The 10,814-nt window shown below is 34.8% G+C and overlaps 1 protein-coding gene across 6 annotated transcripts in view; it reads left to right on the forward strand.

Moving 5' to 3' along the window:
- TRPC1 (transient receptor potential cation channel subfamily C member 1) overlaps positions 1-6,426 on the forward strand; it is a 64,494-nt gene extending 58,068 nt beyond the window's left edge. For all 6 annotated transcript variants that reach the window (XM_030329954.1, XM_030329956.1, XM_030329950.1 and 3 more), the window contains 4 exons: positions 1,782-1,957; positions 3,620-3,821; positions 4,381-4,575; positions 5,562-6,426. In XM_030329954.1, the coding sequence (XP_030185814.1) occupies positions 1,782-1,957; positions 3,620-3,821; positions 4,381-4,575; positions 5,562-5,789 (801 nt within the window). In that variant the 3' untranslated portion in view covers positions 5,790-6,426. The remainder of the gene's footprint in view (positions 1-1,781; positions 1,958-3,619; positions 3,822-4,380; positions 4,576-5,561) is intronic.
- Positions 6,427-10,814: the final 4,388 nt, after the last annotated feature.

Consider the following 10,814-nt stretch of genomic DNA (forward strand, 5'->3'; position numbering starts at 1 on the left):
CTCTTTTACTTAATTGGCTGGCTCACTTTAGTGGGTTAGAGAGGTTTGGCCACTTGCTCAATGTCACTACCATTTTGTATCAGTGGTAAGTGGCATATTTTATTTTGGTAGGTTTGAGGCAGTTAGACATTTTATTTGAAGCTGGATTTAATTAACTGTGTAAAATTGATCTGGTAAGTTTTGAGGAAGGGTTATTTTTAAACCCTATTTTTTGAATAAGTAATAAATGCAAAAAAAAAAAAAAAAAAAGAAATGCATACAGTAAAGAAAATTCAAAGGAAGAAAGTCTGCCTTCCAACCCCAAGTCCTACCTTCCATATTTAAGCACTATTAAACAGTCTCTTGTGTAAATTTCCAGAAATGTACTGTGCGTATTAAATCCTATCTATACGAAATATATATCTGATTTATACTTTAAAGAAATAGAAATGGGATCTGTTATAATACTATTCTATACCCAGCTTTTTTGACTTAATATTTTATAGACATTTTTCTACACCAGCACATATAGATGTACTCCATTCTTTTTAACAACATTTAAGATGTTCTAATTTTTTTGTGACCTCTAACAGTGCTGCAGTGAAAACCCATGTATATACGTGCATTTTGCATATTTCCTATCTATTGGCTAAATGCCAAGGGATAGAATTGTTGGGTCAAAAGGATAATGTCAAATTATTCTCCAAATTTGTATGCTAATTTAAATACCAAGAATTTATGAAAAGTACCTATCACCCAGATTTTGAAAGAGTATTGGAGGACAATGAAATTAGGCTTGAATAAAGCTCCCAGACACACTACATGTGACTACATTACAAAAGATACCCATGTTAATTAGACCTATTCATCTGGTTTGCACACATATTTTCTTATAATTGACCTAAAATGAAAGAAAATTGACCACCTTGGCAAAAAAAGATTAGGGCAGTCCTAGAGGAGGAAATGCTATCTTTGGAGAATTGGTTTAGAATTGGTCACAAAAAGCAAATTAAATACTTTATGTCATATGATTTTATAGTTGTAAACTTTAAGAAGCCATAAAAAACATAAGCGTTTATTTCCCTTTAGGCTTGAGCAAGGAATTTTCCTTCTATTCCTTGCAAATTAGGCCTTTTCTTAAATCTCCATGTCTCAGCCTCTTACTTCTTCCCAGCAGTGTCCTCTGCAGACCTGGTCCAGATTCAAGAAATGTGCCATCCAACACTAACAGTGCTGGCATGATTAGGATGGCTTTTTTTTTTTTAATGTTTACTTATTTTTGAGAGAGAGAGAGAGAGAGAGAGAGAGAGAGACAGTGTGAGCAGACGAGGGGCAGAGAGAGAGGGAGACACAGAATCTGAAGCAGGCTCCAGGTTCTGAGCTGTCAGCACAGAGCCGGACATGGGGCTAGAACCCATGAATTGCGAGATCATGACCTGAGCTGAAGTCAGATGCTTAACCAACTGAACCACCCAGGCAACCTTTTTTTTTTTTTTTTTTTTTTAAAGTAGGCTTCACACCTAGTACAAAGCCCAGCCAGGGCTTGAACTCACACCCCTGACAACAAGACCTGAGCTGAGATCAAGAGTCGGTAGCTTAACCAACTGAGCCACACAGGCGCCCCTAGAATGGCTTTTTGTTTGTCAGTGAGACTTTTGATGTCTTAAAAGTATGGAACTATCTTAACCAGATGGAATCAAAGGAATCATATGTTTGTTTTACTTTTATTGCCTGGTCATTTAATACTTAATATTTTGTTTTCCTGATAATTTTAATGAACACCTATATAATATATTCCACAGATTTCAATGGGACAGATGTTACAAGATTTTGGAAAATTTCTTGGGATGTTCCTTCTTGTTTTGTTTTCTTTCACAATTGGACTGACACAACTGTATGATAAAGGCTATACCCCAAAAGAACAGAAGGACTGTGTGGGCATCTTCTGTGAACAGCAAAGTAATGATACCTTCCATTCGTGAGTGTCTTTTTAAATTTTTAGTAAATATATTTCTCTCTATTGTATTATATATGAATTAGTACCTATAGAAATAGAACTTCAAATTTTCTTTAAGACATTCCTTTTTAATAAATACTTACTTTTTCATTAATCATGTTGTAGTTTTCTTTACATAAATAGAATCTTAAGCAATTAACAGGCCCACGATATTACATTGTTTCCCCTGCTGCTTGTCTTAACAGAGGAGTTCTTGGCATTTTGTACACTGTTAGGATTTGGGGCAGGACAGTTTTCTGTCAGTCCTGCGTATTGCAAGATGTCTCTGCTCTTCACATATTTTTTTATTAAAAATTTTTTTAACGTTTATTTATTTTTGAGAGACAGAGCATGAGCAGGGGAGGGGCAAAGAGTGAGGGAAACACAGCATCTGCAGCAGGCTCCAGGCAATGAGCTGTCAGCACAGAGCCCAACTCAGGGCTCGAAATCCCGAATTGTGAGATCATGACCTTGAACCGAAGTTGGATGCTTAACCAACTGAGCCACCCAGGCACCCCATACTTTTCACATATTAAATGTCAGCAACTGTCCATTATTGTTACAGGCAAAACCATCTCTCATATTTTCAACACTTCAGTAGGAGGTCAATAGAATTGAGAATCATTAGAGCTTCATAAACAATTTTTTTCTCTAATTTACTGTATCATAAGAACTTAAACAACCAGTTGTGAGGCAGACAAAATACCTCCCCTCATTTTTAAGTAGCATAATGGAGAAGGGGTGTGGAGTTAGGTATTTGTTGTGTTTGTTATGTACCAACTATTCTTTAGATACTTGGATGTCATCTTATTAAGATTAAATGAATAATAAGTATTTATTTAACACCTTCTATATAACAGACACTGTTCAAAGTACTGAGTGAATGAAGTACCAGTGAGCAAAACTGCCTCATAGAGTTTATATTACAGTGAGGTGATATAGTCAATAAAAAGAGAAATAAAATATATATTACACAATAAAAAGGACCAAAGAGACAAAGCTTGGCCAGGCTTCTCCCTATGTGTGAGAGGTTGCAATTTTAAATAGACCAGGGAAGGCCTCGCAAGAGATGACATTCAGGTAAAGATACTAAGTTGATGAAGGATCAAGCCATGAAGAAGATAGTTGGAGGAAGAGCATTCACCGATCCAAGGAATGGCAAAGGCAAATGCCCTGGGATGGGAGTGTGGCTGGCTGTTCAAGGAAAAACCAGGAGGCCACTGTGGATGGAATGTAGTGAATGAGGGCAAGTTGTAAGAGATGGGGTCCAAAAGGTAATGAGGATCATGTAGAATGTTGTTGATCTGTGATCTTTGTAAGGACTTTGGGCTATTGAGATTGAGAGCCATTTGAAGTTTTTAAGCAGAGGAGTGGCAACATCTAATTAGGCACAAACAGGGTCTTAGAGGCTGCTATGTTGATAATACAAAAGCAGTAGGAGGTTAAACAAAATAATTTATCCTTTTAAGTGTATTTCTTTGTTTAAGACATATGTAAACTGTTGGGTTCAATCTCATTCATTTTAAAATGTATTCTTGGATTATCAGTGTTTTACTTATGGAATGTTAATATGAATGAGTTCTTCATTTTTGCTAATTAAGTGCTTTAATTTTCTTTTAAACAGAAATGTAATTGTCTTTACAGGTTCATTGGCACTTGCTTTGCTTTGTTCTGGTATATTTTCTCCTTAGCACATGTGGCAATCTTTGTCACAAGATTTAGTTATGGAGAAGAATTGCAGTCCTTTGTTGGAGCTGTTATTGTTGGGACATACAATGTCGTGGTTGTGATCGTGCTTACCAAGCTGCTGGTGGCAATGCTTCATAAAAGCTTTCAGTTGATAGCAGTAAGTATTAATTCTTGTAAAAACTTTATATTCTTTCAGATCATACCAAATGTATGTAGTAGATAAGGCAGCCAAAGATTATAAGAATTAAGAATTAGTATTATTTTAAAATTAAATACAGATTAAAAAAAACTTTTTAACGTTTTTATTTATTTTTGAGAGAGAGAGAGAGAGCGCGCACAAGTGAGGGAAGGTCAGAGAGAGAGGGAGACACAGAATCTGAAGCAGGCTCCAAGCTCTGAGTTGTCAGCACAGAGCCTGACACAGGGCTCGAACTCCTGAATCGCGAGATCATGACCTGAGCTGAAGTTGGATGCTTAACCAACTGAGCCACTCGGGCGCCCCTAAATATAGATTTTTTTAAATGTAAGTAATGTATATTAACTACAACTCTTGAACCAAATTTTTACCTACAAGCTGTGTAAACATTTGGACATCAAACATTTGGACCATGTAAAATGATTTCCCCCCCCCCCATCTCTCTCTCCTTTGCCCTTCCCTCCCCCGTGTGTGTGTGTGTGTTCACATTCTGTGTTGCTTTTTCATTTGGCTGTTACAGAATCATGAAGACAAGGAATGGAAGTTTGCTCGAGCAAAGTTGTGGCTTAGCTACTTTGATGACAAATGTACATTACCCCCACCTTTCAATATTATTCCTTCACCAAAGACTATTTGCTATATGATTAGTAGCCTCAGTAAGTGGATTTGCTCTCATACATCAAAAGGCAAGGTTAAACGGCAAAACAGTTTAAAGGTAAGATATTAAAATTGCAACTTGGAAATTTTAACGATTCCTAATCACTGATGTTTCCTAGAGTGTAAATATGCAGGCTCCTTAAGGCCTGGGACTGTCTGATTTTTTTTTTTTTTACTCATATATCCCTAATGCATGGCATAGTATCTAACATAAAGTAAGGATTCAATATGTGAGAGATAGAGCTATCATTTTTTTTTTTTTATGAAATCTTGTCTCAAGTTTTAAAACATGGGAAATATTTAGAATGCCAATTCTGTCAGCATAGATAAAGATTGACTACTGGAGCCATCTCATTTTTCTAGTTTTTCTTGAAAGTTATTCATTACATGAATAATTCAGTTCATGTTGCTATAAACCAGAGGTTGGCAAACTTTTCTTTAAAGGGCCTATTAGTAAATCTTTTGGACTTAGCAGACTGAGACAAAATCAAAAATACTTTATGACTATAATAAGTAATATAACAAGAAAGAGCATAAATTTCCACAAAATTTTTATTGGTGAAATTTAAAATGTAACATTAATTGAGTAATAATTTAATAATTTTTTGTAATACAGATCTAATGAAAAGAATGGAATTCCATTTTGGGGGGGAATAACATTTTGTTTAATTGGGTCTCAAAATCAGTATTCCCTATCATCAAATTAATTATAAATATTCATCTGTAAAAAACCACTCTTCGCTCACAGGCCATTAAAAAACAGGAAACAGGACGTACTTGTCCTGTGGGTTGTAGTTTGCTAATCCTTCCTATAAATTGAGGATTCCTAAGAATATTTTTAAATCCAGAGAAGCATATAGGTGAATGAATAAAACAAATAGGCAGGCTGTATCTGTTTTAAACAAGTGATGAATATTATTTTGTAACATATAGTCCCAAAAATATAGCCCAATAAAACGTGTTTGTATCTGTGAAAAATCTTAAAAATTCACCTCATTTAAATATTGTTTATAAAATTGTATCATATAATTGTTTGTTTTGAAGGAATGGAGAAATTTGAAACAAAAGAGAGATGAAAACTACCAAAAAGTGATGTGCTGCCTAGTGCATCGTTACTTGACATCCATGAGACAGAAGATGCAAAGTACAGATCAGGCAACCGTGGAAAATCTAAATGAACTACGCCAAGATCTTTCAAAATTCCGAAATGAAATAAGGGATTTACTTGGCTTTCGGACTTCTAAATATGCTATGTTTTACCCAAGAAATTAACCATTTTCTAAACCATGTAGAGAATAATTTTCAGTAATAAATCTGAAAGATTGGATTTGCATAATTTGCAATTAAATCAGTGAGATATATATTGAATTAAAATGAAGAATTATGTAAAAGCCATTCTTTAAAATATTTATAGCATAAATATATTATGTAAAATATGTATATAGGATTAGTTTTTTAAAACCCTCTATTAGTAGCTTTTTTGCAGGTGCAAAACAGATTAAGTAGATAGATTTTGTTAGCATGCTGCTTGGTTTTCTTACTTGAACAGTGCTTTAAATTTTTTTCTTTTTATGTTTAAGAAGGGCAGTTATAATTGTGCACATTGCCAGAAGGTTTTGTAAAGTGAAGATCAGCAAATGTGGGCTGGTCTCCATCCATAGGATACACTTGAAATATAGTTAAGTCATGGTTTTTAAAATCTCTGTTTTAGGAGTTCACATTAGTTCAGTGTTTATTGTTTAGGAGTATAGTTTAATCTAAAATAATAGTCTATTTTTTTTTATTTTGTTATAGTCTTAAGTAACAAAGAAAAACCTCTAATGGATATTTGAATCTGTTTATGTCTCTATAAATTTTAAGTCACTTCACAGTTTTTGTTATTGTAATATATTTACTTTTACATGGTTGTATTCACTTTATATTTTTTGTTTTTTTTTTCACTTAATAGTATTTTATATATACATTTCCATGTATTGGTATAGTCTATATATTTAAATTTTTATGGAATTATATAGTTTTTGAAAGATATAGTCAGTAGACTTTTCATTTTATAGAAATAGAGTATTTGAGTATGTTTATAGGTTTGCACAGGTATTTCACTAAGGTTAGGCATTTGGTGGCTTTTAATTTTTCTTTATCATAATAGTGCTACAGTCTTTTTCATTTTTCAGTTTGGAGTGACTGTTCATAGTTATAAAGCTAACCCAAAATAAGGATTTAGAAGATACTTTATCATATGTGGTCACAGCGTGTTTTGTTTTTGTAAATTGGAAGACCCTTTAATGCGAGGATTTATTTATATTTGGACTAAGTTTCTTGAACTAATCTCCCAAAGTATTTTCCACAGAATTTAACATAGCTTCTATAAAAGTGACTTCTTGCTTATTTGTGGATCACTCTTACTGCTTAAGATAAAAAGCCTTGATTTTTTTAAATTGGAGAATAAGATATGTAGTAAAAATTTTTTTCCTGCGTTCATGTGAGGGATGTAGTTAAAAAAGTTTCACAGGCTATTGCTTGTATTTTCTTGCAGCATTTCCAGTTAAGAGGTTATTAGGTATATAATTATCTTCTTAACTGAATTTCAGATGATGTTAAGGCCACAGGGTGCAGGTAACCCTAGGTCTATAAGCCCCACTGGTCCGGGGGGTCATTGTCTAAATATATTAGTATTATGCTTCATCTTGCTTTTTACTTTTTATTTTTTAATTTCCAAGTTGTAAGTGTTCCCTCTTTGGGGCAAATTCTTATAAAAATGTTTATTGTAAAGTTATATATTTTGTCTACAATGGGATTATGCACTTCCCAGTTGGGATTTTACATCAGGATTTTTAGTCATTCTAAAAAATACCTAATTATTAAAATATTTATAGAGTGCCTACTGTATGCATGAATTACTTATAAGGTATATTTTGGATGACAGCATATTGTAAGAAAAAAGGTAAATAAAACTTGACATTAGATTATAAGTTGGTGGGATCTGTTTATTGTATTATCATATACTTTTATACTTTTGTGTTGAAATATAATTCACATGGCATAAAATTCACTCTTTGAAAGTGTACAATTCAGTGTATTTTTTTTTTTTTAAATCATGGTTAGAAAGATCTAAAATGTAAAACATCAACATCGGACCCCTCTGTGCCCCTTTCCACCTCCAGTGGCAAACATATTGAACTCTTTTAGCTATTTCTTGTATTTATAAATACCATGTTTTGAAATAATATGTTCACACAAAGACCTGTGTCTGTGAACATTTATAGCAACTTTATTCATGATCCCAAACTAGATCGCTGAAAACAGCCAAATGTCCATCAGCTGGTGAATGGATAAACAAGGTGTACATCCGTATGGTAGGTATTTATTTACTGGGTTATACAAAAGAATTGTATCAGAGTTCAGTCAGAGAAGCAGAACTACTAGGATATTTGCAGGCATACATGTATACATGTTTGTATAGTGATTTATTTACAGGGATTTGCTGTTACACGTTGGAGTTGGTTAAGCAGTCTCTGTGAGTCTATTGTTTGCATCTAATACTAGAGTTAAAGTTCACATGGTAGGCAGTTGACACTGAGACCTGTGTCACTTCTTACTGTCTCCAACTTTGACGATGTGTGTATCCTGTGTGAAAAGTTGCCTTTTGCCAGGTTGCTAAACACACACCTGGCCCAGGAGTCCAAGAAGCTGAAGGAGGATCCAAGGAAAGGTGAAACAATGTAGGTCAGACTGTTGTCCCACCCCAAAAGTTGAGCCAGCAGGTAAGTTACCCCATGTTCAAGCTATAAAAGTGCCTGCATAAGAAATGAGATCACTGCCTCTTCACTTCTGCCCTTCAAATTTCACTTTAAAATGTGTCTTGTGGGGCACCTGGATGACTCAGTTGGTTAAGCCTCTGACTCTTGATTTTGGCTCAGGTCATTATTTCAGTTTGTGAAATTGAGCCCTGTGTTGGGCTCTGTGCTGACAGCACAGAGCCTGCTTGGAATTCTCTCTCTCTGTCTCTCTCCCTCTCCCTCTCCCTCTCCCTCTCCCTCTCTCCACCCCCCTTCTCTCTACCTCCCCCCTCCCCCCCCCCAAATAAACTTAAAACAAAAACAAACAGTGTGCCTTGTGGTTTACCCTAAGGGTATGTAAGAAAGAAAATCCTGGGAAACATAAATTAGCCTAGCCAAGTTAATACAGGGACAAACTACCGATCTATGCAATAACATATGTCTTTTTTTTTTTTAAATGGCTTTTTATTTTTGAGAAAGAGACACACACAGAGTGCGACTGGGGGAGGAGCAGAGAGAGAGGGAGACACAGAATCCAAAGCAGGCTCCAGGCTCTGAGCTGTTAGCACAGAGCCTGACATGGGGCTCGAACTCAAGAACTGAGATCATGGCCTGAGCCAAAGTCAGGCGCTTAACCGACAAAGCCACCCAAGCCCCCCCCATAGATGAGTCTTAGAAGTATTATGCTAAGTGATGAAAAGGCTACATACAGTATGATTCCATTTACATGACATTCTAGAAAAAAAAAGCTATGGAAACCCAAATCAGACCATTGGTTATTAAGATCTAGTGGGAGAAGCCTGATTGCATAATCAAACGGTACACTTAAAAAGGGTGAATTTTAATGAATACAAATTATGCTTCATTAACCTGAAAAAAATACATAAGCCTACAACTTACTAAAAGAAAAAAATAACAGTAGACCTAAATCATTATTAGTCCAAAGAAAACAGTGCTTATGCAAGTTAGTAGCCCATCATTAACACAACACAGTGGGGTGAAATATAGTAATAAATGCCAAGGTAAATTATTTTGTACTATTTTTTCAAAATAATTTTGGCTATTCTAGCTTTCTTCCTGTCATATAAATTTTGGAATTGGTCTATCAATTTCTACCAAAAAAGGTGGTTTTTATTAGAATTGCATTAACCTTGAAATTTTTGTTTTCCTCCAAAAATACATTTATAAAATCCAAATAGGCTGAGATTATAGGTCATGAGGAGTAAACCAATTGGGCCTAATTATTCAGAATTACATTAAGAAAATATTAATGGTGGGGCGCCTCACTGGCTCAGTTAGTGAAGGGTCCGACTCTTGATTTTGGCTCGGGTCATGATCTCATGACTCGTAGATCAAGCCCCACATCGGGCTCTTTGCTGATAGCAGGGAGCCTGCTTGGGATTCTCTCTCTCTCCCTCTATCTCTGCGCCTCCCCTGATCATGCACACACATACTCTTTCTCAAAATAAACAAAAAAACTTTCAGCCACATAAATGACAGGTAAGCTCCATTTTCTTCATCCTGCATTCTAGGGTGTATCTGTCTCTTCATTAGAAAAGATATTTAATCCATCCTTCAATTTTAGGCAAATTATTCTTGTTGAAAGATATTAAAATTATCAAGTGCTATGTGAAAAGAATTTTAAGGAGCTGCTTCAGTAGCTCATCCAGAAATTTAATTAATTTTGTGAGGTTATTTTAATATTCTAAATTTTAAATATTTTAAACGCATCCCCTCCCCTTAATATTTCAGTGGAAATAGCAAACAGTCACTGTATTTTCTATAATGGTCATTTTAATACAGAGGATTTCCTTTTTCTAAGTTATAAAACTAGACAGAAGCAGCTCTCGTATTCTCTATATCCTCAGCTTAAGTACTTTGTTGATGGTGAATGGCACAAATTTGTTGAATGAAAATTTAGCTTTATCTGCTTGTGTAATATCCTAGACACTTACCTAACAGTTGTGTGTTCTAGAACTTATTTCAGCAAATTGGGTTGGAAGAAGACTTAGATCACCTACTTCAATCTTCTCATTTTATAGGTGAGAAAATCGCCATTTTAAGTAATTTGTCTAAGACTGATTCATGACTGACCTGAGATCCTGAGCTCAATTTATTGTTTGTGTAAGATATATCCCAAAGCTTTACTTTTTTGATTTATTTCTCATTGTAAGTTCATCTTGGTCACAGAGTGGAATTTAAGATGTCTTAAAAGGCCTTGCTTTTCTAAATGAATAGTTTATTAAAGACTTAATTTATGACCAAGGACAGAAACAGACCAATGAGATGAGGAAGAATTAGGAGGGAAAAGAAGGACTGTGAGGTAGTAAGCATATATAAAAAAATCAGGAGTCAGTCCACCCAAAACATAAGCCAAGGCATGGAGGGACCAAGGGTTTAGAATGGAGAAACTGAATGATTTTATTTCTGTGCAATTTTATACCCTGATCAATTTGGTTATTCAAGGATCTAGAAACAATTTAAAATCTGTAAGGGATCTCAGGATCCAATTCAACTTTTT

Source organism: Lynx canadensis, chromosome C2 (assembly GCF_007474595.2).
Source record: "Lynx canadensis isolate LIC74 chromosome C2, mLynCan4.pri.v2, whole genome shotgun sequence".
NCBI lineage: Eukaryota > Metazoa > Chordata > Mammalia > Carnivora > Felidae > Lynx > Lynx canadensis.